Source organism: Lactuca sativa, chromosome 3 (genome assembly GCF_002870075.4).
Source record: "Lactuca sativa cultivar Salinas chromosome 3, Lsat_Salinas_v11, whole genome shotgun sequence".
NCBI lineage: Eukaryota > Viridiplantae > Streptophyta > Magnoliopsida > Asterales > Asteraceae > Lactuca > Lactuca sativa.
In genome coordinates this window covers 8,544,537-8,563,270 of record NC_056625.2, presented here as the reverse complement: position 1 = coordinate 8,563,270, position 18,734 = coordinate 8,544,537, and the positions used below count along the sequence as shown (strand labels likewise).

The 18,734-nt window shown below is 30.4% G+C and overlaps 2 protein-coding genes across 5 annotated transcripts; both read left to right on the top strand.

Annotated features, from left to right (window-relative positions):
• The first annotated feature begins 2,240 nt into the window (after positions 1-2,240).
• On the top strand, positions 2,241-9,533 carry LOC111920789 (DNA-directed RNA polymerase IV subunit 1). Of its 4 annotated transcripts, none has more exons than XM_023916346.3 (19): positions 2,241-2,610; positions 3,183-3,301; positions 3,397-3,517; positions 3,604-3,725; positions 3,860-3,913; positions 4,008-4,214; positions 4,296-4,433; positions 4,522-4,617; positions 4,719-6,602; positions 6,681-6,850; positions 6,927-6,993; positions 7,087-7,211; positions 7,298-7,437; positions 7,670-7,929; positions 8,065-8,238; positions 8,325-8,462; positions 8,537-8,790; positions 8,874-8,985; positions 9,052-9,533. In XM_023916346.3, the coding sequence occupies exons 2-19, from the start codon at positions 3,215-3,217 to the stop codon at positions 9,220-9,222; spliced, it is 4,320 nt and encodes a 1,439-aa protein (XP_023772114.1). In that variant the 5' UTR covers positions 2,241-2,610; positions 3,183-3,214; the 3' UTR covers positions 9,223-9,533. The 4 variants fall into 4 exon arrangements, with proteins under 4 accessions (XP_023772114.1, XP_023772113.1, XP_023772115.1 ...); XM_023916345.3 differs by having other exon boundaries at positions 3,180-3,301; XM_023916347.3 differs by lacking the exon at positions 2,241-2,610 and adding an exon at positions 2,637-2,884 and having other exon boundaries at positions 3,180-3,301.
• Positions 9,534-13,818: 4,285 nt separating this feature from the next.
• LOC128132717 (protein FAR1-RELATED SEQUENCE 5-like) lies at positions 13,819-17,812 on the top strand. Its single transcript, XM_052769633.1, has 7 exons — positions 13,819-13,957; positions 14,529-15,336; positions 15,411-15,672; positions 16,677-16,771; positions 16,907-17,045; positions 17,127-17,246; positions 17,351-17,812. Exons 1-7 carry the CDS (start codon positions 13,819-13,821, stop codon positions 17,810-17,812), a joined length of 2,025 nt encoding a protein of 674 aa, XP_052625593.1.
• The last annotated feature ends 922 nt before the right edge of the window (positions 17,813-18,734 follow it).

The following is an 18,734-nucleotide window of genomic DNA, read 5'->3' as shown; positions in this document are numbered from 1 at the left end:
GCCAACCCATTTATTAAACGGGTCATATATGAGTTTCTCAAAAAATAAACGGGTTGACCCGCCAACCCGTTTATATTCTTAATAAAAAAAATAATTATATTTTTAAATGTATGTATGTATCAAGTATTAATATTTAATAAGTATTATATAATATATATCATTTATTCATAGACCATTTGATTGTTTTGACATTATTACTTGTGGTGGATGGTCTAAGGTCATAAGTTGTAACCTATAAGGATAAGTCTGTAACATGTTTTTATGAATGTTTTTAATTTTCATTTGGATGTTTAAGACTTAAATATCTAAAATTTGGACCCACAAACCCAAATCTGACCCACGAACCCACCAACTTGTGAACCCGTATAAATAAATGGGTAGGTGGGTCATATATGAGTTTATTTTCCAAACCCGCCAACCCGTGACCTGTATATTTAAATGGGTCGTGTTTGGGTTTGCATATTTTGACCCGCGAACCCGTTAACCCGCGACACGCCAACCCGAACACGACACGATTGTCAGGCCTAAAGCCAAACACCCCTAAATATAAAAAAAAATGAGCTGTTGTCCATCCAAAAGAATTATTCAATGTTGTACGGGAAAAAGCATGTGAATAATAGTAGTAGTAGGTGTATAAAATGAGGTTTGTACAACTTCCAATGGATATTGTAGAGCTAATCAAACCATCGGTATAACACCCAATTCAACAAGTACATATAAACGTAAACGTGCACCCAACAAATACTGTATTGCACACCCAAAGGGCAATAATGTAATTAGCAGCACATTTTTTTTTTCCAGTCAATTAGATAATTTAATTTAATATTTATTTTTCCAAAAAAGAATCTAATATTTTTTTGTCATAATCGCGACGCCTCTTTGGGTTTTGGTTCGAAAAGAACTCGACGACGGTTAGCGTCTTTCGAGATTTGAGCCTTCTTCACCCTTTGCCACTTGGTCTTTTCAATATTTACATCTTAGCCCCGTGATATTTGTGTTGTTTCAACACATTAAAATAGTTAAATTAATGATAATTTTTTTTTTTAAATATTTATGACAAAATAATCACACATTTACAAAAATCGATTTCCATAAATATTTTCCACAACGTTTTTTTAATTAATGAAATTCAAAACTTCACAAATAAATAAAATTCTCAATTTTCTAGGCAATGAGGGTGACATTTTTTTTAAAAACAATATATTTTTATAATACTTGTATAAAATATATTATTTTATTATAAAACCATAAATTTTGATCATTTTAATGATTGATAAACACAAACAAAATTTTGTAAAAGTTCAAACACATGGTACACATTCATTCAACAAAAAACACATAATTACCAACAAGAACTTTTGACATCCTTTGTACCTAACCATGAACAACTTTTGACAAATATAAAATTGCCACAAGAACAAATAAACAACTTTTGACAAATGTAAAATTGCCACAAGAACAAATAAACAACTTTTGACAAATGTAAAATTGCCACAAGAACAAATAAATCACCGACAATGAACATATAATTAACACATAACAAAAATTAATTTATGACATGTACTACAACAAGCCAACAATAATAAAAAGTTGAGAAATATTGACGTGGATAGATGCTTCGATATCGATTAAGATAGAATTTCTAAATTTGGAATATCTACTTTACACTTATATTCCCATAAATTCTACCTCAACCATCTTAATATGATATCTTGCCAAATCTCCATTCTAACATCTTATTCTCCTTATGGATAGTCTCTTATACAAAGTTTTATCATTGACATAATTAGTCTATTATATGTTATGATTGACCAAATATTTATACTTTCTCCCAATAATAGGAATTTGACATAGAAAGATGGAAATGTAAATTGTACAAAGGGCATTTTAAATTCATCAAGATAACATCGAAAAGGAATGACTTTGTTCTCATGAAACTTGTCCGTAAATAAAAGCTTAATGTTCAAGTAAACAAATAATTGTCAATGACAAAACTATATAATTCGATGAAGATAGTGCTAAAATATAAAGGGCTATAGTTGTTCAAAAGGAAAACCAAGAGGTAACATCTGTATATTGAACAATAGTTGAAGGCATGATTTTGTGATTCTTGTTTAGTTGCAATATATAGTTGAGAAAAAAAAAATACTAAAATAGTTAATTCCCAGTAATCGATAGTACTTGTTTTCTACCCTTGACTTTTCCCATTATTTACAACCCTGAACCTCAATATTTATAGTTTTTTACTCTCTTAAATCTTCAATTACGCCTCTATATTTTAGGGGAATATTGAGGCGATAGGCGTAAGTATTATAGTACTTGTTTTCTACCCTTGACTTTTCCCATTATTTACAACCCTGAGCCTCTCAATATTTATAGTTTTTTACTCTCTTAAATCTTCAATTACGCGTCTATATTTTAGGGGAATATTGAGGTGATAGGCGTAAGTATTAACGAGGGAGGCTGCTCGTGTTGTTGCAATAATAAGCAATAAGCACTCCCAATACAAAACCCTTTTGCTTCTTGGGAGTACCTCTCCTGCTCTCTGCTCAAAAACCAATAAAAGGATATCTTTTCTCGTTCAAGGGTTCTCCAAGATTCGATAAAAAGGTGACCTTTTTTCGTGATTCGATTATGTTTGTGTATCTAGAACACGTTCCCAATCTTGGTTGTGTTTCTATTTTTGTTCTGGTTCCTCTTCTTGATGATGTTGATCAATGTCGAGGTTCTGAAGACATGTTTCTGTAACGTTTAGGTTGTTCTTGCCTTTTCTTATGATTTTTCTTCTGGGGTTTACGAAAATTTTCTTGATCATCTTCCGTTTTGTGTTCTTGTCGAGTGTTTTTGCATGTTGAAATCATAATAAGGGGTTTCGGCAATGCGGGTAAGAGTTTTATAGGATTTTGTAGTTTTTTTATGGCGATTGATGCATGAACATTGTAATAACAAGTTGGGAATTTTACTTCTGTTATTCAATGAGCAATACATCCTTCAAGAGTTCAATCAAACAGGGGTTTGTTTCTATTTTTCTTCATGTTCGTGGTCTTGATGATGACGATCAATGTCGTGTTCTACGTGTAGATTGATTTTGTGTTCGGGTTTCAAATATTTTCTCTCGATCATAAAATCTCTCGCTTTACATGGTTCAAGAGCCCTAATTTTGACTTTATCGATTTCAGTAGGGAGTTCAATAAGCAAAAAGAAATCAAGTTTGATGGACAATGAAGTGTATGTAGAACAACAAGTGCCATCTGGAGTTCTTACAGGCATTCGATTCAAAGTTCTATCTGAAGAAGATGCCGTAAGCAGATCATATCTTTTTTCTTTATTTTTTCAACACCTTTTTGTACAAATAGTCAAATCTAATTAAATAATTTATAATCATGTATGTAACAGGAAAAAGCATCCGTGAAGGAAATCTCTGTACCAAATGAAGTAACAGACCCTGCATTGGGGTTCCCAAATCCCGCATCACAGTGTCATACATGTGGAGCCAAAGATTATAGAACATGTGAAGGTATGAAAAGACTTATGGTGTTTATTTTTCATGCTTTTTTTGTATTTCATAAAAAAAAATTAATTCAGTCGATGATTATTTCACAGGTCACATAGGCTTAATAAAATTTCCGTTCACAATACTTCATCCATACTTCTTACCTGAAGTGGCACAAATTCTGAATAAAATCTGTCCCGGATGTAAAAACCTTAAAAAAGATAAGGCCAAGGTCAGGTATTATGCTGCATGTTTTTTTTTGTTAGTACCAGAGTAAAATACAAGAACAACATTTTATAATGAGTTGTATGAAATTAAATCATAGCATTAAAATTTTTTTGAATTTTTTGTTTTTTGAAAATACAGAAAACTGACATGGAATCCATCGTTCAAATGCCGAAAATTTGCAAATATTGTGATGTAAGTATCTTCTAAATTGTTATGTTGTCTCTTTTTTAAGGTACACAATTTGTGAAAAGGTGTTTTCCTTTTTTTTTTTTTTTTCTTTTAACAGAGAGGCTTTAGAGATGTTTATCCACCTATGAAGTTTAAAGTTTCCATGAAAGATGTATTTGGAAAGACTGCAATTGTTGTAGAAAGTTCTAGAAAGCTCATATCGGGTAAAAGCTTACCTCCTGATTATTGGGATTTTGTTCCTAGTGACCCTCAACAAGAAGATTCATTTTCATCTTTTAACCGAAGAGTTCTTACACATGCACAGGTACCCTTTTGATGACATTTGCTATTTTTTGGCATTATTGATGTGCTAATTGCTCATATATTGATTTCCAACAATCTTTAGGTGTATCAAATACTCAAAGATGTTAATCCAAGCTTTCTCAAAGGGTCTCTAGGAAAAAAAAACAAGATTTTTCTCCAAAGCTTCCCTTTAACTCCCAACTGTCATCGTGTAGCAGAGTTTGGACAAAATTTGACATTTGTACGTTTCTGTTTATACCCGTCAAACATTTTAAATTCCAGAAATACCCTCCTGTATAATCAAGTAACATAAAATTTTCTGATTTCAGGATGAACGCACAAGAGCCTATAGAAAAATGATTGGTTTTCGAGGCACTGCAAACGAACTTAGTGCATGTGTAATTGAGTGCATTAAACTTTCAAAGGTTAGCAAACATCATAATCTTTTAGTTTAAACCCAAAAAGATGGAACAAAAAGACGTAAATGCCCTCGTCCTAAAATTTTGAACTTTTGATAACACTGCAGATTCGGGCAGAGAAGCCTTCATTTCGAATGAATACAAATGGAAACAATGATGATAATCCTTCCAAAATGCATGGGTTAAAATACATAAAAGAAGTAAGTCTTGGAAAAAGAACCGATTTTTGTTTCAGAATGGTGTGTGTAGGTGACCCTTACATAAAACTAAACGAAATAGGCGTCCCTCATCATATAGCAGAAACAATGCTAGTTTCAGAGCAACTGAATTCATTAAATTGGGAAAAAATAAACGCATCATGTGGTTTAAGAATCCTTCAAAGGGGCGAAACTTTTATCAGAAGAAGAGGAGGTTTGGTTCCAGTTAGATATGGAGATCAGTTAAGAATTGGTGACACGGTTTATCGACCTCTTCATGATGGAGACATTGTTTTGATTAATCGCCCTCCATCTATTCATTCACATTCCCTAATTGCCCTTCGGGTCAAAGTTCTTCCTATTGACTGTGTTCTTTCAATCAACCCTCTTATTTGTTCCCCTTTGAGAGGCGATTTTGATGGAGACAGTCTTCATGGCTACATTCCTCAATCTTTGGAATCTCGGGTTGAGCTTGCTGAACTTGTTTCATTGGAAAAACAAATGGTTGATAAACAAAGTGGTAAAAATTTATTATCTTTAAGTCATGATAGTTTGACTGCTGCCCATTTGATGTTGGAAGATGGGGTTTTTTTCAATCGACCACAGTTGCAACAGCTTCAAATGTTTTGTGCAAATCAGAAAATAAAACTCCCAGCTATCATGAAAAAGTTGAAGCATTCTCAGATGTTTAAATCTTGTTTATGGACTGGGAGGCAGTTGTTTAGTCTTGTTTTGGATAAAGATTTTGATGTCGGTGTAAATGGGACTGAAATTAAAAAAGGGGAATTTGTAAGTGTGTTGAATCCTTCTTCTTGTTTACAAGAAGGTGAGGAGAATCTATACAGCTACTTGATCAAGAACTATGAAGGGAAAGAGGTTCTTGAATTTCTTCATTCTTTTCAAGAATTGCTTATCGAATGGTTGTCAATGAGGGGGTTTAGTGTTTCTTTGTTGGATCTCTACCTTTCTTCTGATTCACAAACGAATATGAATGATGAAGTTCTTTACGGGTTGCTTGAAGCAGAGAGGCAAGCTCACGGGCAGCTGTTAATGGTGGATCCCCATCAAGATTTTCTGACCGGAAACCTGCCCGAAAATGAAGCATACAATGAATTGGATTCCAATAAACTGTGTCATGATCAGCAAACTTCAGCTGCATTAAGTCGGGCATCAGCTTCTGCTTTCAAGGAAGTGTTTCGTGACATTCAGAATCTTATTTACAATTATGCCACTAAAGAGAATTCGTTTCTTTCAATGTTGAAAGCAGGGAGTAAAGGAAACATGTTGAAGTTTGTGCAGCATAGTATGTGTGTGGGGTATCAACATTCTTTGGTCCCACTTTCCTTCCACTTTCCTAGAGACTTCTCTTGCATTTCATGGAATGATCACAAAAGGGCAGTTTCGTCTTTTCCTTTGGGGATAGACCGGTATGTTCCTTATGGTGTGATAAAGAGCTCGTTTTTGTCGGGTCTTAACCCGTTGGAGCTTTTTGTTCATTCGGTGACAAATCGGGATGCTTCGTTTGGTGGACATGCGGATATTTCCGGAACTTTATTTCGAAAATTAATGTTTTTCATGCGAGATATTTACATTGGATATGATGGAACAGTTAGAAGTTGTTATGGGAATCAACTTGTTCAGTTTTCTTATGGTCAAAGCGAGTCACTTTTAGAGGAGGCTGAATGCGGTGCTCCGGTGGGTTCATTGGCGGCATGTGCCATCTCAGAGGCGGCTTATGGTGCCTTGGATCAACCAATCAGTGCACTCGAGAATTCGCCTCTGTTAAACTTGAAGGTAAAAAAGGGGAAAGTTTGTAAAATTTATACATTTTTGTTCGATATAATCTAATGGAGTTTCTGTTTAATTGTACAGAAAGTGCTTGAATGTGGTGTAAGAAAGCTTAGTGGTAACAAAACTGCATCACTTTTTTTGTCTCAAAAACTTAAAAGATGGACGAATGGATTTGAATATGGGGCTATAGATGTTAAAAACCATTTGGAGAAGTTATTGTTTCAAGATGTTGTTTCACTTGTAACCATATTGTAAGATCTTTTTTCCCTTTTATATTTGTTTGATTTTTCTTTTTTGGAAAGTTTGTTGACTATTCTTGTTGACTAGCTATTCCCCACAAACTGGAAAGCGTGCTCATGTTAGCCCTTGGATTTGCTATTTTCGTATAAGCAAGGTAATGCGACAAATTTTACATTTTTATCTCTCTATCTATACATACCCAAAGGGTGTTTTGGTCATTTTGGTCTTGTTTTTGTAATTCTTGCAGGAAGCTGCTTGTAGAAAGCAACTAAAAGTGCAGTCAATTATCAATGCTTTGAAGTTAAAGTGCACTGACTCTATCAAATTGAAGAAATTAAAACTCACTCTACCGAAATTACAGATAGCATCCAAGTATGATGATATCTACAAATGTTTGTTTTATCTGATGATGCGTTCAAACATCCTCTTAGTTACAAGATTTCTTGATTAATTTTCAGAAATTATCCAGAAGATGATGCAATGAATGAGAATGATGAAAATATTTTTATTACTGCTCAAATAATCGAAGACTCGAGCAGTTCATTAGATCTCCTTCAAGATGTAGTCGTGCCATATCTTCTAGAAACTGTTATAAAAGGTCATTATAAACTTCCTGCATCCATTAATCTCCTCAAGATGTGATCTTTACAAATGAGAAAAAGCTTCAAGATGTAGTCGTGTCTAGAAGGGTAGTCTTGTCATCTTTGCTTCTTAGATCAGACTTTTAAGAATCAAAGATTTACAATGCTCCTACCCTTTCAAATAACGTTTTCTTCTCTTAATCTTTATCTTAAAGTTGTTTCTCATTTGTCATATCACATGCTATTTAGGATCTTCAAACGTGAAGAAAGTGGACATCTTGTGGCAAGATTATCCAAAAACATCAAAATCTTGTAGAGATTCTTCAGGTGAACTTTATTTGCGTGTTTTCATGTCTGAAAATTGCGAAAGAAGGAATTTCTGGAGGTTTTTAGTGGACGATTGTATCCAAATCATGGATATGATTGATTGGGAAAGAAGCCATCCAGATAGCATTGAGGATGTGATTTTGGCTCAAGGAATTGATGCAGCAAGAAACCATTTTCTCTCTGTATGTTTCACCATATTCTTTTCAATTTCACAATACATCATTTTCCTTTATGATGCCCATGACATGACAAATTGTACTATGTTAGACATACATTGGACAGTGTAAAAAAGTTGTAACTGGTTTTCCTTAATGCAGACACTAAAATCAGCCATAGCAGATACTGGAAAAAGCATACTTCCAGAACATTTGGCTCTAGCTGCAGACTGTTTATCAGCTACAGGAGAATTTGTTCCTATAAATGCTAAAGGCCTATCGATTCAGAGAAAACAAATGTCTGCTTCTTCACCATTTACCCAAGCATGTTTTTCCGTGAGTATTTGGAGAAATTCTTTTAATGTTTTCCATGAACTTTTTAATTTTCTTGTATTTTAAAATTGGATTATTTTTCGTTTCAGAATCCTTCCGATTGCTTTGTGAAAGCAGCAAAAAGCGGAGCATCAGACAAACTCGAGGGCACAATCGATGCTTTATCATGGGGAAAAGTTCCCGCCCTCGGGACTGGATCAAGATTCGATATTATATTTTCCGGAAAGGTACAATTTATTTTATTTTATTTTTGCAAAATCTGAATCTTTTATGTATTTTATGTTTTGATAATATGACACAGGAACATGAAATTGATAAACCAGAAGACGTGTACAGTCTGTTGAGCAAGAGTGTAGAAATTGATGATGAGGTGGCGGTTGAGGTTAATGATGATAATAAGCAGCAAAGTGGCAACAAAACTCCTGCCCCGTTGTTTCAGTATCATAAATTTGCTGCAGAGGGTGGAACAGACATTATGAAAATGGTGTTGAGAAAGCATATTTCGGCTGAAGATATTAAGCGATTGTCTAAAGATTTGAAGCATATACTCTACAAGTAAAGTTTTTTCTTGGGTATATATATAATCTTTCATTATTCTTGAATCATTATTAATGATATGTATAAATAATATGTAATAGGTATGATGTTAATCACAAGTTGAGTCAAGATGACAAGCTTGTTGCATGGAAAGCTTTGTTATTGCACCCTCGAAGTGACGAGAAGATTGGAGCCGGGCCCTACGAAATTAAGGTAGAGAACCGAATAAAATTTTATTGTTTTTTTTAATGTGTTACAACATATAAATAATGATATTAGGTGGGGAACCACTCGAAGCATGGAAATACACGATGTTTTATTCTGGAAAGAGTAGATGGAACAGCTGAAGATTTCTCGTATCACAAATGCATACATCATGCCTTGAAATTGATTGCTCCTGATGAAGCCAGATTATATGAATCAAGATGGTTGAATGGGAAGAAATATTAACAACAAGGGTTTGAGTTTTTGTTTTAAGAAAAATCTATGATGTAATAATAAATATGTGTTCTTTGTTTTATATAATTAGGGGGAAGATGTTCTTCAGCTTCTTTTTGCTGCTTCCACTGAAATTTGTTTGCGGAGAAGAACCTGGCGAGGAAGTCTTAGTGGAAGTAGCAACGAGAAGCTTGGAACAATCAAATAATCCCCCCATTTTCCTCCTTCCTTCGTTTAATGTCCTTGTATTTTGGTTTAACTTTGTTTTCCTAGTTGAAATGTCACTTTAAGGTCGAAGGTTATGAGAATTATACTTTGGTCAACTTCATTTTGGAATATTTTATTTAATGTCTATTGATCATCGTTATGCCAGCTTGAAGTGGTAAATAATATTCTAATTAACGTGTGCCTCTTAAAATAAAGAAACGAATTATTCATAAACAGAATGTCCGTTTATGAGATACACTTAACTTAACAATAATCAAAATAACTCACTCGTAAAGAAAATAATAAAATCATATTGAATTGCAATGGTTTGCGGATGAGTTTCAACAAAGTGGTCTATAAAATTTTTTAAGTTCCAAAATTAAAACTTAATTGCTCGTTCGATGACTGAATCATGATATTTTAATTTTTTATTTCAACCTGAAGCAATTTGTACCCATGAGGCCATATCGATACATAAGTACGTTTGAAAAAAAACATTGAGGGAACGTGTGCGTATTATAATAATCCCATGGATCTAAATCTTATAGGTGTATGATTGAGACTTTGAGACAACCACATCTTAGTTGATCATAAATAATTTAAACCAGTTTCTTTATTTTTATTTTATTTTACATATCCTGCGCAAGTTTATTAAGGGACTAAACAACTACATCTTATTGACTTATTATTATTTGATTAATATTCAAATCTAAAAAGTTTTGTTTATAATGGGTAGATCTCAATTGTACACATTAATTTAGGATATGAATAGAGTATCTCATAGTTGGGATGATCGATTAGTTCTACTTATCTAAAGTTTATCAATACTAATACTTTTATATTTTTATAAGATATAAGGATTGCGAATTGTTTCTACATAAGTTTAATTTAAGTGGTTTTGTTCTTTAACATGCCTTGTATCTTTCTAGGTTTGATATTATCATATTTGTCATTATGTCCACATATTGGGTAGGGGAGCCCCTTAAATGCCATTTCCATTTAACTGTGGTCGTACGTTACGAGTTTTTTTTTTTGTGTGGTCAATTTGTTGTTGTAGTTCCATACATTTGCAATAAATTTTGTGATTTCGAATCTTCTTTACATACATCATCATTTTCATAAATTATGTTGTAATAATGTACACATGATGTGTTCAATTTTTTTTGGTTGTCCGTTTATTAGATGTTTGTGATAAAATAACTTTGATTGCTTCTTTTTTTTTTTTTGTTTGTGTGTGTGTGTGTGTGTTTAGAAAAATATTATAGTTTGATGTATATCCAAAAATATTATATTAGTTATGATAACATATTTATAAGATGGAGAATTTTGTATATTTACTTTTTAATGGTAAAATTATTATATTTGTCCAGCCCAATTTCAAAATAGTATATTACCTTCATAAAGTTTCAAAATATCAAAAAATCAAAATTCTTATTTGTAACGTTCTTAAGTATTTTTCGTTCTTTTATATATATATATATATATATATATATATATATTTTAAGATCATTATAAAGAAAAAATAAAAAGGCGATATTGCCCCCTTTTGGTTCAGCCCAAACCAATGTGCCAGATAATCACCTGGAATCTGGATTACTTAATTGCTCTTCACATGAAAATTTCTATCAAACTACAAATAATAATACCAAATTTTCTCGTTAATCTTGTTTTCCTTTTATGGTATGGAATTGAAGTTGTGGAACCCATCTAGATGCTTCCGATCTAAATGTATTTAATTACAACGGATATAGTTTTAGATAATGTCATAATGGATTAATAAATGTTAGCAAGTGTTGTATCTTAAACTCCAATGTGGTCAGTTTGTTATTGATTTTTTTTCTCAGAAAGTAATTTTGGGATTAGATCAGATGTAAAATCTAAGAGAAAAAACACTTAAAAATAGAGATAAATCGCAACAATAGTTCATCAATGATTAGTTTAAGAAGAAGAAGAAAGTTAAGCAATTTAGGAGAGGGCTCATGTTTCTAATATCATGACTGAAAATTATTTCATCAATTTAGGAGATGGAGAATATGGATTCTAATATTTTTAACTATAATGATATATATATATATATATATATATATATATATATATATATATATATATATATATATATATATATATATATATATATATATATATATATATATATATATATATATATATATAAAATAGATTTCTAATATATTTACAATAAAGATTTTGATAAATATGATATTTTAAAAATTGATAAAGAGTAAAATGATATTTCTAAAGTGTGCCGGACAAATATAAAATATTGATTTTTTTGTTTAAATTACATATATGAAACTCTAAATTTATAAAATTTAAATTTTTATATGTTGCTATATATAGAAAGAAAAAATTTGAATTATTATATAAACATAGTGTAACTAGGGTTGCAATCGCTAGGGTTGGAGGGTCATAAATGCTCAACCTAGACATGACCTATATGAATATTCATATCATCTTGCTCAACAATAACCTAAATTAGCTACAAACAAGTCAACCATCATAACTCGTTTAATTATATGGGTTCGTAAGTTCACGTGCTAGATTCAAATTCGTGGGTCAGAATCATGAAAAAAAGTCTAAATATCCCATACGGGGCGGGTTATTAGTTGTTACTATCTTATTTATTTAATAAATATATATTTTCATTTTTATATATCTAATAAAATAAACGGTTTCACAGGTCAACCTGCAAAATTATTTACAAATAGACCTGGCAATGGAGCGGGTTGTGACGCTGATCCGATCCAAACCCTTAAGAATTATATGGGTTTGGAGCATAGTTTTTGATCCGTTTACCCGTTAACGATCCGTATCCGCTAACCTTTTTATTAAAAGGGTCAGATATGGATCATCACTGATCCGCTCCGTTTATAACCTGCCCCGTATAAATATTTGAATTATATATTTATATTGTATACTGCCTAAAGTTTACTTTTAATTCCAATTGAAAACCCAAAGAGAACATGACAAAGACTAAACTGTTTTTACATAGGAGCCGATGACTCGACATCTAAACTTACAGTCTTCTACTAAGAGTCATGATGTCATTTCATTTATATTTCATCAGGAAATCAAAAATTTCATTTATAAATCAACAAATTCATTTATCAAACAGAAGAAATCGACATTCACAAAACCAAACGGAAGTTACTATAGCAATGATTTTATTTCCAATCGAAAGTCCTCGAGTACGTAATATGTTTTCTAAATCAACATTTGTTTTATTATAAATGTTATTTTTTGATTTAAGTAAAATGTGTTTGATTATTCAAAAAATCTACGGGTTATGGAGCGAGTTTGGGTATTTGTTGATTCGTTGGATAAGGGTATGAGGTTGATTATTCAAAACCCTATGGGTTACGGAGCGGGTTTGGATCGGATACTGAAATTTGTTAAAAGGATTTGGATCAATGTCGATTCGTTCCAAACCCGCCCCATTGTCAGGTAAACCCGAACATGACCCGTAGAATAAACGGGTTGTCCGGATGGAAAAACTCAACCACAACTCGTTCATCTTCATGTGATGTCGTGATGCCGCTCCTAACTACTAAGTATAACCATTAGAATATAGATGTTATCCTCTCTAAGCCCTATCTAAAGTAAAATAAAATTTAATGAGAGTGTAAAACTAAAAACGAAATCACGCTTTAATCGTAAAATCATTTACTTTTAATAGCCTTTAGGTAGATCTCACTATCTCATTGTCAAAATTATTAAAAGAATCTATTTATGTTTACAATAACATCCACTTAATATTCAAAGTTCAAACGAATATAAAAACATTGAGATACATGTGCACAGAATATCATATAGTTCTCTTGAAAATATGTTGAAACTATCGTTTTTAACTTTTATATATATATATATATATATATATATATATATATATATATATATATATATATATATATATATATATATATATATATATATATATATATATATATATATATATATAGGGGATGGTTACATTGAGATTAATAAAAAATTAGAGATTGTGAGATTAAATATCAGCAAATGGAACTTAACGTCAACTGTTAAATGATTAAGAGGTATAATAGTAAACTTCAAATTAATGTTGAGAAAGCGGACACATTCCTTCTCTAAAAATCATCATATCGCTAAATCATCGATTTTCAGTATCAGTCACGTAATCATATCATCCAATCTTCAACAACTCATTCAATATAATAAAAAAGATCTTATTTTTACCGAATATGTTATCAAATTATTCGTAATCTTCAAATCGAAAAAAAGATCGAAACAGAGCATCAGTTCATATCCTCATAAATACGAGATACAAACCTCAAATCGAAGAAACAAACACCTCACAATCGTAAACAAAGCATTTGAAAATCGAATCAAAATCAATTTTCAAAAATGATGTCGCATCCAAAAGAAATTGACAAGTCGATCGCAATTGATACTATTATAGCTGAAATCAATTCATCTCCTAACGACGAACAAATCAATTCAATTTCTTTCACTTCTGAAGCACTTCAAAATACGATTCGTATTGAAGGTACAACTAATTCGTTTTAATACTACATATTACATGATAGTTTCTACATTTCATTCTGATTCTTTTATTATACAATATAAATTATGAATAATCATATATGATTATACAATACAATATGTGATTTAATCATATAAGGATGAATAATCATATATGACTGTTCATATCTATGATTAATCATATGTATTTATAGTTTGTAATTATGATTTATCATATATGTTTTCAAATTGAAATCTATATTAATATTACATTTGGATGAATAATACATCATAAAATAGGATTAATCGTATATTACAAACTACAAATACATATGATTAATCATACATGATTAAACAATATCAAGTATGATTATTTATAAATTGATACGTATAATCATTTATGATTACACAGTATATTATATGATCAATCATATAATACAATGTAAAAATAAGTATGATTTAACATCTAATAATATATTAATATCTAAAATCATATATGATTTTTTATACTAAAATATAAATACATATCGTTAATCACGTATGATTAGTACAACATAAAATTATATAACATATTTGTCATTCCCTTCTTTTATCAGGTGAAAGTTCCAATTCAACAAATGAATTATATTGCAGTAACATAATTGAAGAATCTGAATATAAACCAGATGTCCCTACAGAATTTGTACCAATTGTAAACACTGTTTTCAAATCACTAAATTTGGCAGTAAAAATGTATACTGATTATGCAGAAATGGCAGGTTTTCATACAAGACTGAGTAGCCAATCAAAATACAATAGCCAAATAATAAAAGAAAAATATGTTATATGCAATAGGGGTGGCAAGGATAAACCAAAACCTTGTGATATGTTGGCTACAAGTTCTGTCAAGAGGAAACCAAATTCAAACAAGATAATTACCGGGTGTACAACAAAGATTATATTTGAAAATGTTTATGGAACAACAGATTACAAAGTTAAGAAATTCTTTGAAATGCACAACCACCCACTGGAAAGTATTGAGGAAAGACCTTATACGAAAAATGCAAGAAAGATGTCATATTCTGAAAAAGAGTTTGTAGTACGTGCATCAAAAGCTAAAATTGGTCCCACAATGGCTCACAAAATACGAGTAGTTTTGAAAGGAGGATATGAATATATAGGGGCGAAAGTAACAGACTACAAAAACTTGTGGAGAGGAGTAAATAGAATCTTATGTTACAAGGATGCTCAAATAATGATAAATAAAATGAATGATCCTAGAGATCATTACCCAAATTATTCATTTGAGTTCCTACGTGATGGAGATCTGTTGGCTGCTATGTTTTGGGTAGATGAAAGAGAAAAGACTTTTTATGCAGAGTTTGGAGAAGTTATATCTTTTGATGCAACTTTTAGAACAAACAAGTAAGTTAATGTATATAAATTCAAACATACTATTAATCAAATATGATTGTACTAAACACATTTTCTTTATATAGGTATAAAATTGTATTTGTTCCATTCACAACAGTTGACCACCACAAGAAATCAGTTACTGTTGGTGCTGGGTTGCTGAGTAGAGAGACAATTGAGTCGTATGAATGGCTGCTTAAAGCTTTTCTTAGAGCTCATGAAGGGAAAGCACCAAAAATTGTTCTAATGGATCAAGATGCAACAATAAAACAAGCAGTGGAATCTGTCTTACCAAATTCAAGACACAGACTATGCATGTGGCACATAATGAAAAAACTGCAAGCAAATGTATAATAAAAATACATTATATAATCATATATGATTATATAGTATTATGACAGATGATTCATATATGACTTATCAGATATCATACTATATAACCATATATGATTAATCATATAAGATTAACTATTCTAATAATATGAATTATCAGATACCATACTGTATAAACATATATGATTACGTAGTATGTAATATGATAATACTGTATATAATCATATATGATTATATAATCATATTATTAAAATACTTAATCATATATGATTAATCATATATGATTGATATAATGATATATAATTAAGTATGTTAATAATATGATTATATAATCATATATGATTAACCATATATGATTATAATAATATAAGTTATCATATATCACATTATGATTATGATGATACAATATATAATCATATATGATTATATAATACGATTATATAATCATATATGATTAATCATACATGATATATCCTACATTACAGTAATCATATATGATTAAACATATATGATTACAGTACATATATGATATATGATTAAACATATATGATTATAGTACATATATGATATATGATTAATCATAAATGATATATCCTATATTACAGTAATCATATATGATTAATCATACATGATATACCCTACATTACAATAATCATATATGATTAAATAATTATATATGATTAAACATATATGATTACAGTACATATATGATATATGATTAATCATAGATGATATATCCTACATTATAGTAATCGTATATGATTAATCATATATGATTACTCATATATGATATATGATTAATCATATATGATTAAACATATATGATTACAGTACATATATGATATATGATTAAATAATCATATATGATTAAACATATATGATTACAGTACATATATGATATATGATTAATCATAGATGGTATATCCTATATTACAGTAATCATATATGATTAATCATATATGATATATCGAAATATGTATATAATTTATACTTATATAAGCAAAATTATTCATTCATAGGTTACTAGCGATTTATTTAAAAACAAAGACTTCAAGAAAAGATTTAACAAGCTTGTTTGGAACATGCATATCAAACCTGATGAATTTGAAAAGAAGTGAGATTTGATTATTAATGAATTCAATCTGGAAGATAAAAGATGGTTCAATGATATGTTTGAATTACGTGACAAATGGATACCTGCATACTTTAGTGACATAACAATGTCTTGATTGATGAAAACCACTTCAAGATCAGAAAGCATGAATTCCTTCTTCAACACTTATTCTCAATCTGGAAATTTACTTTTACATTTCATGATGAACTATGACACAACAATTCAAAAACAAAGAAATACACAACAAGAGCTTGATCATCAAATAAAGAAGGCGGTATATAAATTTATTTCACCACGCCCAATAGAAAAACATGCTGCAAAAGTTTATACAAGTACATTGTTTTATGAAATACAGAAAGAAATCTATAAAGGTTCCTGGTACTTCCAATACAAACATCTTGTAACAAAAAATGAATGGGAGTTATACAAAGTGGAACAACTGAACAAAAACAGTGATCTAAAAACAGAATTTGAAGTAATATATTCTTATTTTAATTTTTGTTGAATCAACACATAATATAAAAAAAATATTCATTTATGATTATAAAACACTTAATGCTTTAATTTTATTTTGAACAGGTAGAAATAAAACTTCCAACAAATGATGTAAAATGTACATGTGAACACTTCAACCGCTTTGGGGCTTTGTGCAGACATGCATTCAACATACTCATGAAACATGGAATTAAGGAGATACCTGAACAGTACATTGAGAATCGTTGGAGAAAGGATGTGATACCAAGGCATTATAATTTTGGTAGACATGTATATGATACAGGAGACAGTGAAATTAACAGATCTGTCAATCAAGCATACTACAACTTTGAAGCATGTTTGGAATACGTAAGAAAAAATAAAGAAAAAATAGATTTGTTTGTTAAGAAAACAGAAAGCATGCTGAAGGAATATGAAAACGATCCTACAAATGAATTGCAGAAAAATAGGACAGATGTTGAAGAGGTAGGAAAGCTTATGGGCATAACTATTCCAAAAGACATTGACATCAATGTTCCAAATGTTCAAAGCAATAAAGGATGCTGAAAGAAAAGTAGAATTCAAAGTGCAGCAGAAATAGCGTATAAAAATTCAAACAAGCAAACAAGAAGATGCTCAGGATGTGGAGAAAGGGCTCCTCATAACTTGCGGACATGCCCAATCAAACTTGCACCAGAACAATCATCAAAAGCTACATAGATATTTACTGCTTTAATCAGTAATGAATAAGTCATAATTTTTTTTTCAAAATAATATACTTTTTATTTAGTACACTTTACTCTTTTTATAAAACAGAATTTACTATGATTTTGTCTTCTGGATTTAATCTACTTTGATAATTCTTTCTTTGATTTGATAATATATTCATTCATGATTAAACTTTTATTAAATTTTACTACAAACATTTAAGATTACATATAACTATTATTCAATACATATAATCATTACACATAACCATATACAATATTCATATGTATAATCATAAAATATTATGTAATACTACTTCATATGTTTTGTTTAATCATAAGTGATTAAAAATATGATTACACATAAAAAACATCTAACCATTACATATAACCATATACAACAACATTGTTCCTAACAAATATACAACACTGCTAATAAAAAATCTAAAGATAACAATATTCATCATCATAGAATAACATCAAACATGATAAAATCTTCAATAACAAACAATTTCACAAGTTTCAAATATTAAGTTCCCCATTTTCCAAGATTCTTGTTCTTCATATTCCTAGCTAGATTTTCATACAGATTGTAGCTGACTCCAACAAGTCTTCCACCATTACTTATAAAGATTATCTCCATTGAACCTAACAAATCTTTACTACATATCTGATGTAGAGAAATGTTGTTCATTAAAAAGAAATATTCTTTAAATGAACAACATTCCTCTACTTCAAAGACATCTAGTAAAGATCTGATATGTTCAATGAAGATAAACTTT